Below are 19,978 nucleotides of genomic sequence, written 5' to 3'. Positions count from 1 at the left end.
TGTTCGATGGCAAGATCGGGGTTTGGGCTTATGTTGATTGGGTTCAAGCTCAGAAGACGAGTCATAATAGGTTTGTTCTTTTTCATGTCAATAATTTTAGTGAACTCTTTTCCATATTCATTTTTATTTACTATATGTGTTTCTGCTTGGGAGTATATGCATAGGTTAAGGGGGGCATGGGAGCTGAAGCCATCCAGATCTGTTGACAGAGCCAAAAGTCAGGAGTACTTAGTAAAATATGTACTCCTGGCTATTAAGGAAAAGTGGCCTGAGAGGGATAGGCGGAACACCATCTACGTACAACAGGACAATGCTAAAACTCACATTATGCCGAATGATCCTATTTTTTTGAAGGAAGCAGCAAGGGGTGGTTGGGACATTAGGATGGTATTTCAACCACCTAATTCACCCAACACACACATATTAGATCTTGGATGGTTTGCGTCCATTCAAGCCATGTTCCATAGGAAGATGCCAAAGACCCTCCATGAGATTGTCCAAAAGGTATTGTAAACTTTTTCTCACTAATTTTTGTCCAGCTAGCTAATTTGTGATGTACTGATTTGATTACTTGTCTAATAGGTTCAGGAATCCCTTGCCTAGTATCCCCATCAAAAGCTCAGTAGGATCTGGTTGAGTCACCAAGCGTGCATGAGGGAGATAATCAAGCACAAGGGCTCTATCCACTTCGCTTTGCCTCATATGAAGAAACAAGCACTAGAGAGACAAGGTCTTCTTCCGGTTCGTTTGACGATCGACAAAGAATATGTTGAGGCTGCAATTGAGTATTTGAACTCAACTTGAATTGTAATCATGTAATCCGAGGACTCGTATCGAACTGATATTCGATTATGTTATTCTGTTTTTATGTTTGAGCGTTTGATTTACTGTTATGATTATGAATATCCTCTTCTACTCTCTGTCATCTTCCTGCCGCGGCAGAAATCGGCAGGACTTCTTCTTCTACCTCCAGCCAAACTGGATCAGCCCCTCGCGCTCCACCTCTACATGCTAATACATGGATCAAGTTCAAAGCTAACAAACAACTCAAACTTATATACTCTTAGATGATCCAATAAAACTTCAAATTACATATATGATCCACTTCAACTCGAACATAGATAGATCATGCATAATATCTCAATCATACACACTCGTACTTAGGTAAATATCTCAATCATACGCACTCATAATATCTCAATCTCACATTAGTTGGCCTCGGTATCGGGCACGTTGATGTCATTGTCTTCGTCCTTTGAAGCTCGGAGGGGCTGCGACCGCATGACATACAAACTCCTTCTTTGTCCAAGGCCATGGTCGTTGCACAGTCTTTGCACCAAGTGTTCCTAGGTTGAATAGAGTTGCCGCACAGCTCGCAGCAACGCAACTCTGTTGGTACCGGCAGTCTGCATCCACAGCAAAGAAAGATTGTACGGTCACCCCGCACACCGCAATTGTCGCACACCATGGGCTGTATACATGCCTCACAAGTTGATGTGTAAATGGTGCGCTCCGAAATAGCAGTTCGGATACGATCAACCTTGGCGAGCAACTTGTCGACCGATCAACTTTGGCAAAAATCTCTTGAAGGCGAAGCTCAAGAACCTCAGGGTCCTCCACCTTCACACCTTCATCCACGCCTCCACCTTCACACCTTGATCCACCGCCGCAACAGCCCCGTCCTCCACCGCCACGATCTGCTCCTCAACGCCGCCTCCGACCATGCTGTCCATCTTCTCCTTCCCTCCCTCAGCCACAAACTGCTCCTCAATTTTTATACCGGTTCAAGGCCAGGAGATGAAGGGGCTGGAAGAGGAAGAGAAAAAAGATACGCATGCAGATGAAAGGGTTGGACGTATAGGCACGCATGCAGATTGCGTTCACACCTAGGAACCAGACGGGCTGCCCTCCTGCTCCATTTAATGACTTGCGTCTGGTTTGTGAAACTTCCTGAAAAACAAGATACCGGAGGGAGTACTACTTTCATAAAAAGATTTGCTTAATTGGATGGCAGTGTATATGAGGCAGGCAGGCCCCTTCATTGAATTCCGTGCTACTTTAGCATGCGGTCCGAAAAGTTTGTACTCCGTGATTGCTAGAGAGAAGAGGCTAAGTTTTTTTTCTCTACCCCTGACACACGCTCTTGTTTTTGCACAAGAACTATATAAAACAATAAAACAAGCTAGGTCCATTAATTTAACAGCGATGGCGCAAAGAGGCTTCGTTGCTCTCTTTTTTTACTGATTAGCGTCATCCACGTGGGCCCTATCAGCTTTTCGTCAGCTGTCAGATACATACCGCCGTTTAAATTGCCGTTATGGCCCTTCCGCCTTTTCAGATGGCGTGATGGTCTTTCCGCCAACTAAATAGCATGCTAGTACACGTGTCGCTTTATGGACTATCCGTCAGGCTATATTTGACATTATGTTTCAGAGGGGGCTATTTCTGTCAATTACGTTTCTCAGGGGGCCAAAAGAGCAAAAAATTCCACAGTGGGAGCATCGGATAAAAATCGTACTCCCTCTATCCCATATCAAGTGACTTTCTATTAATGCATCTAGACGTTTTTGAATATAGATACGTTCATATTTGAACAAATTTGAGCCATTTAGTATGAGACGGAAGGAGTAGATGAAATGTCCCGATTTGGTTTCCAAATCACATTACTCATTAGTAGCATTACAAACTCTATGCGTCACGCGTTCTATTTTTCTTTTTGGGATCAGAGTGTACCACTGGCGTTATCCAATGTTTGAACAAATAATTGTATCCTTTTGGCCCACATTATCTTTGTGAAGAGTCAAACACGTCCCACCCCAAGCATACGTGTGTTTCAGAATACTCTATGGAGTCGATCCTCACATTCATACTTCTCCCTGACCCGTTGATCCATCATCCATCCATTTATCTTTACATATGCGAAAGTATATGTCATTCAACACAATGATTGATTAGTTTACGCTAGCTTTTAAGTACACCCAATAAAATACAAGTACACTGACGCTGACTCGCCGAAAGCCAACGCCGTTCATGCACGGTTTTGAACAGTCGGCCATATAAACCATCACGATCCGGACCGGCCGTTACCAGAACCAGAAGCCGCACTGCCAATTCCGGAGCTAGCCCAGTCGGGTGGCGTCGTCGGGAGCCAATGAACGTAGCAAACGCGTGCCTTGAACGCGTCTCCTGCTCCAAGCTTGATGTGGAATTCCGTTATCTTTTAGAACCAAAATGTATCTCCCGACCATTTATCGAACGAACGAGGTTTCTTATCCAAATTTAATGCTTTCTCCGTTCTAAATTAACTAATGTGGATTTGTATAAATTTTTATGTACACCTCACTTAATTTGGACAGAGAGTATAATTTTAAGGATATTATTATGCGTTGTATCTATGTGATTATACAAATCCATTCATAGCGTAAAAGACAGGGAACACAGGTATACTGGTGGCATAAGTTTTTTCTTTCTTTCTAAACCAGTAGAATTTGTCTGGCTAATCATGCGGTAACCACTGAAAATTCCACTACGGTAACCAAAACTCGGATCACACATCACCTGTACGTACACACAGATGTCGATCACAAGACTGCAGGTAAATTTACAACCGGATGCCCGCGTTCCTGGCGTCACCGAACGGTACCTCTCTCAGCCCCATTCATTGATCGATAACCATGTTTTTTTGTCGTTAGTATTTTTGTTTGTTGGGGTCAAAGTTTGATAAACATTTCCAGATTTCCTTCTCTCCCTCTTGGTTAAAATAAGCATGGCGTTTACGTACGCAGCCCAACAACTCCCTCGTAGGCGGCTTTTTCTTAATCGTGTAAATACTACTTGTACGTACCATCGACCGCCAGCATCAGTTGCTGCTCCTTTGTCCTGTCGTGGCAGCGGCACTGCGATTCCTATGCCAAACCCCATACGCCCACACGACGCAAGCACATATGCATTGACTGCTCCCCAAGTCCAAACTCCATCTGCACGGTCATATATAACTGCGCCGGCCGCGCGGACCGGCAGGTAGAGAGCTAGCCAGAAAGGCCTCAATTAACCGAGAGGATCGGAAGACTCGATCGAGGGGAGAGGGTATGGCGGGGCTGCAGCGATCGAGCGAGACGTTCCGGCGGTCCGGGTCGTCGGGGATGGTGTGGGAGGAGAAGCACCGGTCGGCGTCGGGCAAGGATCAGGCCGCGCCCGGCGCCGTGGCCGGCGCAAGGCCGCAGCGGAGCGGCTCGGGCGGGCATGGCGGGTACAGGGCGGGCCACGTCCAGCCCGCGCTCGACCCGCCCTCCCCGCGCGTCGCGGCCTGCGGCTTCTGCAACCTCTTCGGCAAGCAGGAGGCGCCAGCGCCTCAGCCCCGCGCCGGCGCTGGCAGCGCCAAGGGGAAGCGCCGGTGAGCCGGGCCTGCTGCCGCCCGCGCGCGGCTAGCTAAGTATGTACGCCAGAGCGAGACTCGTGTCGATCTTTTCTTTTTTTGAGGGAAAACTCGTGTCGATCTTTTGTTACGTTGGGAGTTAAGAGTTGTTAATATAGAACACGTCCCTTTGTGCAGTCATCTTTGATCTTTCGTCTTCACTCGTGTCTCTTGTTTTCCGTTGCGGGGGCAGACGTCGATTTGATTTGAGGACACTAGGCCTTCGAACTCGAACTTTTGCCCGGCCAACGGAAATTGCAGGTCAAATTGGCTAAGATCAGGGGAGACGGAGTGAGATGTATAATTATAAACTTCAAACTGTGGCCTGAAGTTGGAATCGTGAAATTGCAAACTTCGTCCCCCTCAACATGTTTCTCAAGTAACGTCTCAGCTCTCATGTCGGTACTTTCAGACTTTTCTTTAATAACTGTTCGTTGTTGAGACTTCGTAATGAGGTTGGACCTGATTCCCCTCCTCATTCACGTTTACGCATAGAGAAGAATGTGCTGTTAGCTTACGAACGCCGAGAAAATGAACGCTTTGATCCGCGAGGGAGTCATAACCCTACCCGCCAGGCGGTGACGGGGCTCTCCTCGGCGGTTCGTCGACTTTGGTAGCATGGATTCTCCTGACGATGTGCTTCTACGGACGGTGTCTCGACAACGATGTGGTTGATCTCCAGTGACTCCGGAATTGGCCACACACCATGATGTCGCTCTCCACATGCTCTAGCGGCTCAAGGAGGTGGAGAGCAACCTCAACAAATCCAACCAGGGGCGAGGGGAGGGGAGGAGGGTCAGTCTTTCCCGAGATCGATAATGGCGACAATCTTTGGCCAGGCTTCAGCCAAATGGTTGATGGCTCATGGTGTGGACAATGCTGGTGTTGCTGTTTAAACCGCCAATATCGTCTTTCGTTCCCTTGTTGTAGGCTTGGCATGATCTGGTGGTGTGATCTCCAGATCTTGTGGGGCCAGAGCTTCCATAGGAGATGGTAGGATGGTGGTTCCTAAAGAGCATCTCTAGCAGATAGGAGTACCGAATACAACCCCGAACCGAGAAATAACCGCCGTTTTTTGGTTTCGATGGGAAAAATAGCACCCGACTAGATACCGAAAACCAACCATGATCCGAAAAAACTTTTCAGGGATCCGATCTCCCGGGCGAGAAATCCCAATGTACGCGGGGTGGAGATCGGATTGGCGCGGAACCGAAAGTGCGTGGAACTCGTTGGCGGGAGGGAAATTTCCGCTGCGCGCCAGAGCTCAACCACTCGCCGTCGCCGCCGCCGATCTACTCGCCCGAGCTCCATTCGGCCAATCACCGCCCCACAAAGTCCGGCATGGAGAACCCCAAACCCCATGGCTGCTCCCGACTTCTCCTCCACTCCCGCGGCCAGTCTTCATCCCGCCGCTTCCAGCGGCGCCTTCCCCGCCTCCGTCGGCAACCCTGTGTTGGCCGCTTCCAAACGGAAGAGGCAGGGAAACCAGACGGGGCAGGGACAAGCCCCTACCTCAAGGGCCCCTTCCGTCCTGTGTCAAGCGCCTGCCACTGCGCCGGCGGCTGCGACTCCTCCCTCCGCCATGCCCGAGGCGAATGGCGGGTGGGTGAAGATGACGGACAGGCTTAAGAGGAAGATGGCGGCAGCCCGAGGCCCACCCCCTCGTCCACCAACTCCGGCGGCCGCCCTGCCAATCCAGCAGTCGGCCGCCCTGTCGATTCAATTGTTCATTGCTGCCAATCTTTGCTTTCTAGGACAAAATTGTAATGCAAAGGTACAAAGCCATGGTGGGTTCCAAGGAGTTGTTGGAAAGTGCTGGAGTATAGTGAGAAATGGCGTTTGAGGGACCAAGAAGCAGCACCGAAGAAAGGGGCATTCGTCCAATTGGATGATGATGATGCATCATGCACCGAAGGGTGGGCGTAACATCAAGAGGCCGGATGGAAGGAAGAAGGAGAAAGAGAAGCTTAAGAAGGCGGCTGAGTCCTCAAGTTTGAATGCCAAGTTCGATGAATTGATCAAGTCCAAACAGATCGCTTCGGCCGCCAAATTGGAGATCAAAAAGATCAATGCCGAGAAGAAGCATGAACAAAAAATGCAAAAGCTGCAAGCTATTCGTGAGGTGGAGCTCCAAAAGATCAGTGTCGACGCACGCAAAGCCAAAACTAAGGAGCAAAAGGCAGCGTGCTTGTGCTTGCGAAGGAGAACAAGCTCATGCTCATGGATCCGAGTGGCCTTGATCCACTTGCAAGGGAGTGGTTGGAGCTCGAAAGAAAGCACATCCTCCAGCGTTGTCGTGAAGCGGCTGTAGAGAAAAAGAAGGCGGCAGCGGCAGTTGCAGAGGCAGTCGCAGAGGCTTCCATAGCCGTAGCTGCTGCCGCCGCCGGAGCCACTCATCACGGCGGCGATTGTGGAAATGGAGATGCTGTGGCAAATGGGGATGGCAGAGGACACTGATTTCATGCTTGATTTGTTTATCGTTCTATTTTGTTGCGCAATTTGGAGAGCTATATCTGTCGGACGTTGAAGTGTCGATTTGTATCTGACGAACTGTCGATTTGCCTTCCGTTACCTGTTTCGGTTTTTGCGTGGACTCGGGCAGATCAGATATTGTATACCTCTTTTTCGGTTCAGTTTTCGTATTCTGTTCTGGCCACGCAAACTTGGATCCGAAAAACAATGATTCGATACACCGAATACACGTTTTTTCGGGTCGGGTTTTTGGGTAACTGTGAGAGTTACGGAAACTTGCAGTTTGTGTTTTGAATAGAGAGAATATATGTGACTTCGGCAATGTCTTGTATGTACTGATATAGTTATCATCTTAAAGTTTGCAGAACATGAACATGCATATACTATGACATAAAGTTTAAGTTCAAAATTCAATCTACATGCCATGAAACATTGAAAAAAAAACAAATTCAGCTATGAATAGTACCGAGTAGCATCAGAAGTTTATCATCTTAATTTGTCACTCCTGCTTACAACTGAGTTTGTATTTTTGTTTCTTGTCATGTAATTTAAAATTTTTATATGAAGTTACATGATACTACCACAATACTTGTTTCGTTGTTACGGACTACAATAATATGATAGGTAGATGTTCATGTGTTGTCTTAGATTGCGGTGTGTGGTTTGATTGTGAAAGATCGTCGCCATCAATTGAGTTATTTATAGGAGTAATAAAGATACTAGATTCATTCATGTTCTATGAATTTTGTCAAGAAGGAAAAAAATCACTCCTTTATCAATGTTGGCCTATGTGCTTAGCGAAAGCGTGTACGCAAGTAGTCGCGTGGCATAACCTGATCTTTCCAGCAACATTTATCCATACCATCAAATTTACGTGAAAATTCAACCGAGAGATCAAACAACTATAATGACGAAGACACATGTGAATAATACTAAATATCACTATCACACTATTCATTCATAGCTAATAACTTGGACCGGTGCTCGAGGGTCGGAAGGAGAGTGTGATAAGCTTTGAATGGAAGCCCTGGTAAGTAGCTCTAACTATCATAAGGTAGAGGAATTCTTTGCCACATAAGCAGACCTGTCTTTTTCAGTACTTGATATGCTGCTTGGATTTTGACCTACAATTTTACATGACAGTAGACGCATGTTGTGAGAACATTGTAAATATTTGTTTTCTAACGCTAGACATTTCAAAAGGTGAACTAGCAGCTCACTGCACGTAAGCTCCTGGGTCCTGAGAGCATGCAAGCCCGGCCCAGATCTTGTTGCCAATCTTTTCAAAGTCTGTCAATGAAAGATTCTCCATCCTTTCTAAAATACAAGACACATAATTATACGTGCAGTCAACCTTCTAAAACTTTGACCACTATTATATGACAAAGTATATGAATTAAGCACTGAGAATAATATCATTGTATTTGTCTTGCAAAATACTTGCATGCCATATTTTTTTTACTAACTTTATAAACATATAAGTCAAAATTATAGTCAAAGTTTTAGAGCGTTGACTGCACGCATAATTATGTATCCTTATATTTGGAAAGGAGGGAGTACTGCATTGTATGCACACTCATATGCCAAAGCACTAATCCCCTCACTGACCTATTTTGTTTTGCAAACGAAGAGAGCAGTTGTATATACAAGGCAGAGACAAGTTGCTGCGATATAATTATTAGAAAACCTGTAGCATGTTCTTGACTCTTCTGACAATTAAAAAACGCAGCAATGCACTTCTGAATGCACATGCAAGACGCAGGCGGGTATCTTGGTGAAAATGGAAGGCCCTTAACCCAGGATTTCCACATTCTGAATCACATTCTTAAGTTACCAAACTAACCTGGTCAAGTATGATTCTGGACATGTTGACCAGCTTTATCTTATACGCCGAAATGAACCTGATCAACTCTCAGGCTGCAAGAGAAATTTCAGTGCTGCGAATATCACGGGAATTACTGAGTGAATCTGCATCATCTCTCTTCCTGTCTGATCTCAGATTTGAAACTTAAAAAAATCTTTTGCTGCCGAAGCTCTGAAAGTGAACAATCAAATCGAAGACAGAATATCAATAATAGTTTGTCACCTTAATCATTACTAAGAGTTGAAATCTGAAAACAAAGATCTCCAAACATTCAATTTTACCTTCGAGCAATGGTGATGCATTCTCTATCTATAAAACCAATCAAGGGTCCTCCATCCTGATGATTAGCAGAAATTACAGGAAGTTGGTCAACTCCATGGGAATCCATAATCTTTTCAGCAGTAGCAAGTGGCATCTGAGGTGTAACAGAACACATTTTACACTTAATGACTCCACAAACATGAGATACCAGATGTTCATGTACCTGTTCCAGCATGAACAGAAATGAGTAACAATAGGGACCAAATGACCACAAACTCTGTATCAGGTTAGATATACTTAATATCCTCTGTACTACCATTTGACCCCTTGAGGCCTCGTTCGGTTGTGACGCTCCCCGCAGGGATTGAGAGGGATTGGAGGGAATTTGACCTAAAATCTCATCAATCCCTCCCAATCCCCACCGGGATTGGAGTAACCGAACTGGACCTGAGGAGACAAGAAACCTGCCTTAGTTTGTCTGTTCATTAAAAACCTTTAAAGTTTGACGAAAGCATGAACCGCAAGAACTTGAGTGATGAGAAATGTGACAAATATGCTATTCGTGTTAGGAATAGGTATGACTGAAGGGCTCTTGTACTAATCTCAACCCATAAGGTTCGTACTTTCAGTGAAGGTGGGCAGCTAGGGAAGGATATAAAGCCATGGGTGTAAGCACTAACCAGTGGCCATATATGACCCAACCCAAGTAATCAAGGAATCCAAACAAAGGTAGAATAATCAGGGTGCTTTAGACGACTGGAGATTAGGTTACTTCTTTAGCACAAGATTTTTGTATAAGGCAAAGATGTAAAGGTCCTAAAAGGTTTCAGAGGGTTGTGAGAGCGGGCACCAATTCCTGATCATTTCATTGCAGATTGAGACCAAGAACTGTCAAGGAATCAAGTTCCCAAGGACTAATTAGTTTGTGCAGATTCTATTTGATATGTTCTGACCTATAACAAGATAGAGTTTGTCATATTCACATGTGAATGTGATAGTTCGTTACTAGTTATGTGACAGTTTGTTAGTTGTTTCGTCAATGTATATAGACTGGGTATCAGGCCCATCCGGAGTAGGTGTATGGATGCAACTATTGCCTATGCTAGGTATCTGTAATGAAACTGGGGCAGGCGGTGCTCTCTTATTTAGAATTTGGAAATGAAGAAGACCGGAGAAGAAGTGTGCATAAAAATAAGACAATGATGTCTTTCCACTGAACTAAAACAACAAGGTCCTACAATATCGAAAATGTAGCAGTGGAAAACAGCAGTAATTCTCACCTCAGTTTGCGCCTTGGTGATTTTTACAGTTCCGCAGAAATCTTGGAAATCTTTGAGTGTTAGCAATCCTACTAGAGATTTGTTGCTCTCAATTATCACAACAAATGGTTGCTTCTCCACAAACATAAGATTTAGTGCCTCAATTATCGGAGTTGTCAATGAGACAGAAATATATCTAGTTTTCATAGCCTCTGCCACAGTAAGATTTTCCAATATGTTCTCATCTCTGACATTGTAGAGACAGAGTGAGCTTTCAAGTTTACATAATTCTGCGGTAGCATCAACACTATCCAGGGAATTGACTTGTTGGGTTTGGGAGGGCACACTTTTTGTCTGTTGAACAGTACTTGTTTTCTCCTCCAAAGAATCCAGCTTACCCTTACTGCTCTTAGAGAACCTTTGAGGAGAAGCAATCCAGGATGATAATCCAACAGCACCAAGCAAAGGTAGAACTATACGATAGTCCTGTGTAAGCTCAAACAGTAGGAGGACAGATGTCAGAGGCACTTTGCACACACCAGCAAGTGTAGCTGCCATACCTACCTGAAAATATAAAAAACAAAGGGAAACTAACAAATAAATAATTATAGTATTGTTTGCTTAATATCTTCATCAGCACAACATACAAGTGCAACTGGCAAAACGTTAAAACTAGAAACCAGAGTGGTGACAACAAAATAATCACCAGAGATGGAAATACCATCGCATATGGATAATATTAACACTACAAACAGATAAAGATATATTTCAAGTACTCCCTCTTGCAAAATGGAAGGCACAGTTTGACTTGGCATGGTCTAGAAAATTGAACTGTGATTATTTCTTTCTCTTAATTTGTTGATACCTACATAGATCATGAGCATATGAAAGTAAATAACAATCTAACAGTGTCCCTTTGCCACAGCTGGTCAGCGAGTTTCCTGTCACGTAGTTAATCCCCCTTTTCTCCACTCTTCCTTCTACCTTATGCTGTTGGGTGACAGACTTTGTATTTTCATTGTGTTTTGCATAAAGGAAAGGGGAGAAATCCTGGGTTGAAAAAACCTAAGTGTGTCCCTTTCTGTAATTAACCAAACCTTTATATTGTTGGACTACATGTTGGTCAAGTTTTACAAAGTTTGATTCTTGTTTCTTGAAATGTACAGAAGGAGGAGTTGAGCACAAGAGAGACAAGACTGCGATGATGGACATATTACCAGGCCATATGCTTGAGGTGATGCCACGTCCAGGAATGGGACATGGAACAGTGATTCAGGGCCAGTAAATGTGAATCTCATGAACTTGCCATATGCCATGCCTGTAGCTGCACCAATAAAAAGGGATGGTGCATAATAACCTCCAACCAATCCAAAAGCCCTGCACAAAGATGTCGCCAGTATTTTTACTCCAATGAGCTGAACCAATACAGTTGCTGAGAGACCACTTGTAAATGGCCGTGATTCCAGCAAAATATCAACATTTTCAAAGCCCCAGTACAGAACTTCAGGGTATATAAGAGCTAGAAGACCAACAATAAGGCCACCCAAGGCAGGGGATGCAGCCATCGGCAATCCTGCTGTCTTTTGTAAATTTTCAACTATGTCCATAGTTAGTGCTGTACACCTAGATAGTGTGATTGACACCAAGCCACAGAAGACGCCCAGCAAAAGATACAGTGGAAGTTCTGACATTTATGAAGTCACATAAATATCCTCATACATTCAATCTCTGGAACACGATAAACAAAAGGTAGAAAAAGGATACCATCATTAAGACCATTAGACCAACCTACCATCGGGAGGATCGCAGAGGCATTCTATACGATCATATCAGGTCGAGAACAATGGCAGGATAGCAAATTGCTTTAAAAGCATCAGGTATCAAGATAAAAAAAAAGGTGCAGTTTGGAACCAATTAATGCAACAACTTTTCAGAGTTTCTGTTTCTCATTCAGTCTCCTACTTTAGTAACTGTCAGTCGGTAGAGGGCATGACATTTCATTCCGAGATATGAAGTTATTCAGAAAATGTTACTAAATGGAAATAAGTTAAAACAGAAGATGATTTGACATTAAAAAAATGACGTCTGAGCGCAAATTTGCATGATGTACTCTGTATTCATCAACATGCTGAAAATATTGATTATAGCAAAGAGAAAGTACCTGTTGGGGAGCGAAAATCATATTCAGGAACAGTGAAAGCAGGATCAGAACCAAGACCAATCTCTGAAACAACAGACGCTATCACTGCACTGAGTATCACCATTGGTGTTGAGTTGGAAAGGGATGAAGAATTCACAGATGAAGGCCACAAAACAGATTCCACCGCAAAAAAGCACCCAGCAACAGCAGCATTAAAACCTAAAATACAAGGCAATCACCTGAAATATAAGTAAAGTGGAATCAGAAAACATAAGACATGTGAAAAAAACTACTAGGAATATTTGATATGTTGACCATTTTAGAGTATACATAACAGGTGAATCTTGTACTTGCTGCTGGGTAAAATTAGGTAACATGTCCTATAAATTTTACTAAAAGATACAACTAATATAGTTATCGGTAATATACATGAACAATGTTATCTACAGGGAACTGAAATTTTGATGCCAATATGTCCAATTGGTTCAAATTTATTTGACACAATGATGAACAAATCCAGCAAATTGTCATGTTCCTACATCACGGTTAACCCATCATACCGATTGCACAAACCTGTGTGACAAATATATAAACAATTAGGGAAATAAAACTTACCCGATGCAATACCAGCTGCTGATCCTGCAGCCACAAGAGACATTGTTTTCCCGTCTTCCCATCTGAATACGTTTCCAAATCCTTTCGCTATAGCAGAACCTATCTCTACACTAGGTCCCTCAGGCCCCAACGAGTTGCCAGTTCCAAGTGTGAAAGATGCCGCCGCAGCTTTCAAGAATGGCCTAAACACACCCATTATCCTAGATACAGTCCCATCTGAGTTGCTTTTGATAGAATTTCTTAGTGCATTCAACCCTCCAACTATGATGCCTCCACTAACTGGAACAAAGATCACTCTCTGCCAAATTTCACCAGTTGGTTCCTCCCTCAGCCATGAAGCGCCTCGTAGCGGTATGCCATCCCAAAGCAGGTCCCGTATTTCATGAACCTGTGGCAAAGAAATACAAATTTACATCTCACTAAGCAATAGCAGATGCTTAAACTAACAGCATGGAGATTTAGCAGTGATTCTCTTCAGTAATAAAATGCACCCAAGGGCCATGATGCTCAAGCTTTTCAAAAGAGTAAAGTGCACTAGAGGTTCTCAAACTATTTCTGGTCTCGGGTAGGTCCCAAAACTTTGAAAATCGCCATCTAGTCATCTAATTATACTTGGTGACTCGTTCAGGTCCAAGTCAGCCCCGAAATCGTTCTGGTCAATGGTCAACATGCCAACAGATTTGCACCTGGATGAGAGTGACTCATTCAGGTCCAAATCAGCCCCGAAATAGTTCTGGTCAACGGTCAACATGCCGACTGATCTGGACCTGGATGAGCCACTAATTGTACTTCAAGGACCTGGACAATGATTTTCAAAGTTCAGGGACTTGCGTGAGACACCCAAAATTGTTCGAGGACCTCTGGTGACTTGACATGTGCAGCTTCAAGTTCATCCCACATTTAATGGACATCTTTTTTTTGCGAAAAGGATGGCATCCCCCGGCCTCTGCATCGATCGATGCACACGGACATCAATTATTATAATCATTCAATTCAAAGTAGATGTCTCAAGGTTCCAGCTGAATACAAAAAAGGATGGAAGGAAAAAATCAGCGTCCTTCCCACCTAAGACTGGCGCGCCACCCAAACCGGCTGAAGAACTCCCATGCTACCATTTCCAAACGGTTGTACCCAAAATCCATACACCCCTGCGCCTCCGTCCGAAGCAGTAGGGACCAGGTATTTAATGGACATCTACAAAATCCGGATTTGGAATCTTCACAGAGATGGGGTCTCACGTACTCCTGTTCCCTATGGGAACATAAAGCTTAGTTGTGGTAAACTGAAGTTTCAGCTACCCTAAAAAAAACTGAAAATTTCAGCTTAGGGACATGGTGGCTAGGTGCTGTGGATAAGGTAGACTGGTAGGGGAGGGAACTAGAGGGGGCACACACGAGGAATAAGAGAAAGAGGCCTCGAGAGTTATCTTGCTTACCTTATTTATTAGCATAGCTCCCTCAAATATAGATGAGGCAGCCTAAAGAGATGCTCTGATTCAGTTTCCTACCAATTTCAAAATTTAAATTGAACTCCTACAGGTTTAAAGTATCTTCAAACATAAAAAGCCATCCAATTTCTGTAACAAATTCACACATTTGATACCTAGCTGCCACATTGGACACGGTTACTCCACACAGGTAGGCAAATAGCCACACCAGCCTCGGTGTCATTCCAAGCTGGAAATGATCACACGGCTGCCCAGGCTGGGCAGCCTGCTCTTCATGGGTCTGACCATGACAGGAGGCTATCGTGAGGGACTGCCGTGACCGAAGTTTGAGTCGGAAGACACAGCTAGGCTTCTGTACTTTAGGCCCCTGACTTATATGTTGATATGAGCATAATGCTTCAGTAGTTCATTTCTACATTCAGCATTAACTTGTAGGGTGACCCAAGCATTTGCGCGGCTAGATTTGTTGTGTTATTGCTGTAGAGATTTTACGGGCGGCGACCCTAACACCCACTTTTGAGGACCTTTGCACACTACACTACTTGGGATATCAAATTTGTAGGAACTCAACACTTTATTCACTATTTCAATGTTGGTACAACACTCTCTTTAGTGGCTACCCTACACACAACCCTATCATGGTAGCTCACTTCTCTACTTGGTGTGGTGATACACTACTTGGGTGATTGTGGTACACCTATGAGGTGGGGAGCACCCCTATTTATACTTGTACAAGACCATGTGGTACATCCCACTACAATTCTCTAGAATACTCTACATGTATCCTAGTTCTAGAGAATTCTCACTTATTCTTGAAACTTACCCTAACTAGGTCCTGCCATGGTAAATTGCAACACTCTTCAAGTAACCTCTCAAGCCTTCTAGAATATTCATATCCTCTCTCATGACACTAGATGGCTCCTTGTAAATATCTTCTCCTCTAATAATCCAAACTATTCTAGAATCTTCTCAAATATGCATAACCAATTCCCAACACTCTCCAATTATCCAGAGTGGTCTAGAATATTCTCAAGTATGCATTGCTATTTGTCAACAATTGCATTTGTGATTCGTATATTTATTATACAAACCTATCAAATTAGAACTTTGGAAGGGTGGGGATGTCGTAGTGGCCCTCATTTGCGAGGGAATGCGGCTAATTTCTATATGGCGAACTAATGCATGAATATATGAAGTTCAATCGCTTGGTACAATAAACACAACTGAAATATATTGAATGCTTCTGACTCACTCCCTAAATATTGCTTCTGAGATGTAATGTAGCATTACAGGGTACTTAAACTTTCTCAACTCGCCACCCTATACAGGTATTAGTTTGTTAAATTGGAAAAATAGTGTAGAACTTGCTAACTTTTCGCTTCAGCACCGAAACACATACTACCAGTTCGCTAAGCTGTTGATAGAATGAATTTCAAAATTTGGAACCAAACTAGAGTTTAAGTCCGCGAGGAGCTACCGACAGGTTGAAGAGGACGACGGAGACGCCAGTGAGGAGGCCGACGAGGCAGGCGGCGAGCGTGACGAGGTCGCGTCCGGGCGCCATCTCCTCCACCGACGCCTTCACCTGCTCCCCCCTCCGAGCGCCGGTCTCCTCGTCCGCCGCTCCGCATCGAATCCGAAGGTGCACGCGGCCACCGCGATTACCGGTCAGCAAGGGACGGACCGAGGCGGCGCAGAAGAGAGGCGGCGGAGAAGCAGACGAGGCGAGTAAGAGACGGAGGGAGCATGGGGTCGCTGATGGCGCCATGGACTCGAATTGCGGGATTGGTGACTAATTATCTCATCTCTCGTGGTGCTTCTTACGCTATTCTGGTCGGGGGAATGGAGCTCGACTGCTCGAGGCTGCACTGCTAATCTGCTATGGACGCTAGAGGAGACTTTGGTCTTTCCGGACGGAGGAAGCCCGTTTATCCTGGTTAGTTTCCTCCGGGAGTCAGGTGGATAAGAATTTGCGACGTGTTCGATAATCCTGTTCCTTCTTCTCGAGCCTCGACTCTCGATTTTTTCTCTCAGAGCGTATCTTTTTTTTTTCCGGGTGCTCTCGGAGCGTATCTTCGATCCCTGAAACTACCACCCTTGCTAAGGGCCGTTTGGTTTGCGCTTTGCAGTCCACGATTTCAAACCTTAGGAAAAAAAATGTACGTGTAACATTCGTTTCTCAAGGTTATGTCCAAATTGATTTAATTTCTAAGAATTGTTAGCATTCAGTGGGACTTCATAGAAAATTGCTAAGAATTGAAGTGAGTATGACATCTAAATCCTCTACTTTTACTATTTCTGTGATTTCAAAATTCTGTAAACCAAATAAGACCTAAAGGTTGCAAAAAATGATTTCAACAGATTTCATATATGATTCTCGATCATTAGTTTTTTTATATAAAACATATATTTCCCCTCTCTCCTTTGTCCTAAAACTAGTAAACCAACACCCCATTTCTTAAATCCTAAATCGTCGTCTTCGTCAGGTCCATCTTCCCAAACTTCATCCTTCTTAGGCGAAGGAGTATTGGACACACGGACGTGGTGTGGATAGCCTCCCTTTCTAATTTTCCGTTGACATAATCCTTTTGGGAAACTTGATCTTTTTTTGGAAGAGGGAAACTTTTTTTAGATAAAGAGCCATTCGCCCGGTTTCATTTCAATGAAACGAAACAGTATTTCAGTGTAAGCTCCATTACAGGCCGTCAACGGCAACATAGCACTAAGGCGAAAACGGTAAATTGAAAAACACAGAGCTTCAGAAGAGCTTCAGTTCAGGTTTCAGCATCTCATGCGGCAGACCGACGGGTGTAGGCGATGACGATCAGAAGAGCTTCAGTCCAGGTTTTGCTTCGCCCAGAGATGGAGTGCCAAGGCCAGGCATGACAGTTCGACGCTTCTTGGCCATTGAAGACGGAGGGCTTCTGACGCCTTGATCTCCAGCAACAGGAGGCATTTTGTCCCGGATTAAGATATCCCTCTTCGAGCACAGCGGCTGCCAACGCAGCAATCGCCTCCAAAGAACCTGTATGTTTAACCAAACATGTCGTGGAAGAGGGAAACCTGATCTATGCCAAAACTCAATTCCATATAGTAAGGGCAGTGTTCGGTAACGGTCTGGCTTCGTGAAACTTCTTTGATCCATCTTCCCGCAGCGAGTCCTTGATCGGAGTAGCAAATGTTCGTCCCTGCTCCTGAATTTGGCTGGAGAAAATCTCATTTTGTCTGGCCGGCCTTCCAGACTGGTCTCGTGCGGGACAACGAGCTCATGGGAGCTGCTACTGGGCTAGGCCAGAATTGTTACACTTTACATACATACATAAAAAAACAATGTTGAACTCTCCGGCTCGACCCAGATACGTGCTGTGATCGTATATTCGTATTCACTGCCCTCTTCTTTCTCTTCTGCGGCTACTTCGTCAATGGCAACATCATCCCGCTGGATTGGAAGTGGATGAACACCATCTCCATGATGAAGTACCCCACGAGGGCCTCCTCATGAATGAGTTTTGCGGGGACCGGGTCTTCTCCATGGACGCGCCGCTCAACGGTGATGCTATCCCTCCATAACCTCGCCATCAGCATGTTGGAGGACAGAAAATGGTGGATGGTGCTCTACCTGATCGGCTGGGCCGTCTTCTACCCCTTCATCCGCTTCGCCTCAAAGAACAAGATGAAGTAACTCAAGCATGGAGGTAGCTAGCGATCGGCCATTGGTTTAGTAGTTTAATTGGAAGGAGTGGTTATTCATTTGGAGAGCAAGATTCAATGAAAGTTAACGTACACGTTACTTGAATTGCCGAGACCTGCAATGGACGATATCAGTTTATACCGAACTGTAACTTTCAGACAAGACCATATATATCGATCATGCCATGATCTACTCTGAACTGCAATTTTCCAACGCGATGGTGGTGTTACCTCTTCTTCTCTTTGACTTGTACCTGTCCTTAACTCATAGTGCGACGACGTGATGGACAATCTTGATGTGATGCGACTGACCTGCCGCCTGTAGGCTGGAGCCACCAAGAAGAGACTAGGACAGGCAGCTTATCCCTTTTTCCATCCCATGATATTTGTCGAAATATAACATGTATTTAGATGTTTTTAATAATGAACATATTCATATTTAGACAAATTTGAGACAAAAATTATAGAACGAAGTAAGTAGTATTATTGGGAGTGCGATGGCTTTTTGGAAGTGTGGACTTGATGGACTCGTTTGTGCGCAACAGAGACGAAAAATGGTCCATCTGATTCTGACACGTTAACAAAGACAGCTCTCGTTTGTGGTTGGGAAATTGGAAATCTTCTAGAAAAACAGTGGCTGCTGTCTGTCTGAGGATGACGTGCACCGTGGAGATAAGGTTCTGAACGAGGAAAGGATCAAGCATAGCAAGCCGTTCAGGAGGACGTCAGGATGGTGGTTCGATCGCCTGACGCCTCCACCGTATCTAACCATAGATTCTTTAAAAAAATCTTATTCACTCTATGTACAGTGCCTACGACCGACTGGCCATTTACTAGATATTGCCGGTAGCGGCGATCTAATCAAACACGACAAAGTCGTACTTGGCCGTTCCATTCACGAGGCGTCACTCACAAAGTTCAGCAGCCAGCAGCACTAGACAATAATATCCTTCAAGCCCGCCACGAAGGAAGACATGTCTGCTCAAATCTGTTTTTAGTAAAATAATTACTAATACATAAACTCGGTAGAAATGAATATTTTAATACACGAACGGGAAAATGCACACATAACTCCTAAACTGGGATTACCGTAATATTTTAGTCAAAAACGGTTAACACGTCACGTGGCCGTCACGTTGGTTTAGACCAGGACCGCAGGTTGTTACATGACTTTCTCAGGGGATTTCTTGCACCCTCGTTTGGGAAGGTCTTCTTCGCTATAGACACCACCAATGACTAGAGGGACCTTCACCCTCCTCCATATGCAGTTGCGGCATCTGACGAGAGAGATGGGGCTTTGTCCTTGCCGCCGGTGAATATCTCAACGAGCCACCGGCCATGTCAATGGAAAGCTGCGGGGACAGCTATAGGGGGCACAAGCACGGCAACGGCACGCGAGAAAGAAGGCATGGGCGCCACAATAGAGAGAGGAAAGTAGAATTAGGGATTGCTCGGATTTGGGGATTTTGTCGCTGATTTTTGGGAACTCGGGATGGATTTTAACCGGCCTGGCCATTTTGCATGAAATCCCCTGAGAAAATCGAGTAGCAACCTGCGGTCCTGTCCGAAGCCGACGTGGCGGCCACGTGATGTGTTTTAGCCTCGCCGAACAATTTTTAGACTAAAGTGTTACAATAATCTCAATTTAAGGGTTTATGCGTGCGTTTTCTCAGTTCGTGGACTAGCGTGTATTTTACTTTTTTTAATAAACTGTCTGCGGCAAGCGAAAAGATAAGTTTTGCTGTCGTTGTTGCCCGGCCTTTATTTTCTAGAATCATTGTCGCGTCACTTTTCAGAAGGCCCAAATGCACTGCTC

General features: G+C 44.6%; 2 protein-coding genes and 1 long non-coding RNA gene across 9 annotated transcripts; 1 reads left to right on the top strand and 2 right to left on the bottom strand.

Moving 5' to 3' along the window:
* Positions 1-3,799: 3,799 nt before the first annotated feature.
* Positions 3,800-4,793, top strand: LOC100836337 (MAPK kinase substrate protein At1g80180). Its single transcript, XM_003569592.4, has 2 exons — positions 3,800-4,432; positions 4,608-4,793. Exon 1 carries the CDS (start codon positions 4,089-4,091, stop codon positions 4,395-4,397), a length of 309 nt encoding a protein of 102 aa, XP_003569640.1. The 5' UTR covers positions 3,800-4,088; the 3' UTR covers positions 4,398-4,432; positions 4,608-4,793.
* A 2,912-nt stretch (positions 4,794-7,705) lies between these two features.
* Positions 7,706-16,501, bottom strand: LOC100846295 (chloride channel protein CLC-e). 7 transcript variants are annotated; one of them, XR_001406423.2, is made up of 9 exons: positions 15,950-16,494; positions 13,026-13,413; positions 12,432-12,629; positions 11,488-11,954; positions 10,292-10,834; positions 9,032-9,234; positions 8,730-8,921; positions 8,107-8,203; positions 7,706-8,010 (listed from the first exon to the last, which is right to left on the bottom strand). XR_001406423.2 is itself a non-coding variant. In XM_024459124.1 (7 exons), the coding sequence occupies exons 1-7, from the start codon at positions 16,238-16,240 to the stop codon at positions 8,882-8,884; spliced, it is 2,052 nt and encodes a 683-aa protein (XP_024314892.1). In that variant the 5' UTR covers positions 16,241-16,501; the 3' UTR covers positions 7,712-8,881. The 7 variants fall into 7 exon arrangements, 3 of the variants coding, with proteins under 3 accessions (XP_024314892.1, XP_010232203.1, XP_024314893.1); XR_001406421.2 differs by having other exon boundaries at positions 7,706-8,203; XR_001406422.2 differs by lacking the exon at positions 8,107-8,203.
* A 477-nt stretch (positions 16,502-16,978) lies between these two features.
* On the bottom strand, positions 16,979-18,499 carry LOC112270607. Its single transcript, XR_002962891.1, has 2 exons — positions 18,394-18,499; positions 16,979-18,278 (listed from the first exon to the last, which is right to left on the bottom strand). It is a non-coding gene; the product is annotated as an uncharacterized LOC112270607 (long non-coding RNA).
* Positions 18,500-19,978: the final 1,479 nt, after the last annotated feature.

Source organism: Brachypodium distachyon, chromosome 2, assembly GCF_000005505.3.
Source record: "Brachypodium distachyon strain Bd21 chromosome 2, Brachypodium_distachyon_v3.0, whole genome shotgun sequence".
Classification (NCBI taxonomy): domain Eukaryota; kingdom Viridiplantae; phylum Streptophyta; class Magnoliopsida; order Poales; family Poaceae; genus Brachypodium; species Brachypodium distachyon.
The sequence above is the reverse complement of the archived record's forward strand: the minus strand, read 5'-3'. Positions and strand labels throughout refer to the sequence as shown.

Bases quoted from the DNA above. Each gene is read 5' to 3' on its own strand.
- LOC100846295 (XM_010233901.3), bottom strand. From the start codon at position 16,240: ATGGCGCCATCAGCGACCCCATGCTCCCTCCGTCTCTTACTCGCCTCG. The intron at 11,955-12,431 runs GTACTTTCTCTT...CATAAATGTCAG, and splicing joins TGATTTTCGCTCCCCAACAG to AACTTCCACTGTATCTTTTG. The intron at 10,835-11,487 runs GTAATATGTCCA...TTATATTTTCAG, and splicing joins CACCTCAAGCATATGGCCTG to GTAGGTATGGCAGCTACACT.
- LOC100836337 (XM_003569592.4), top strand. From the start codon at position 4,089: ATGGCGGGGCTGCAGCGATCGAGCGAGACGTTCCGGCGGTCCGGGTCG.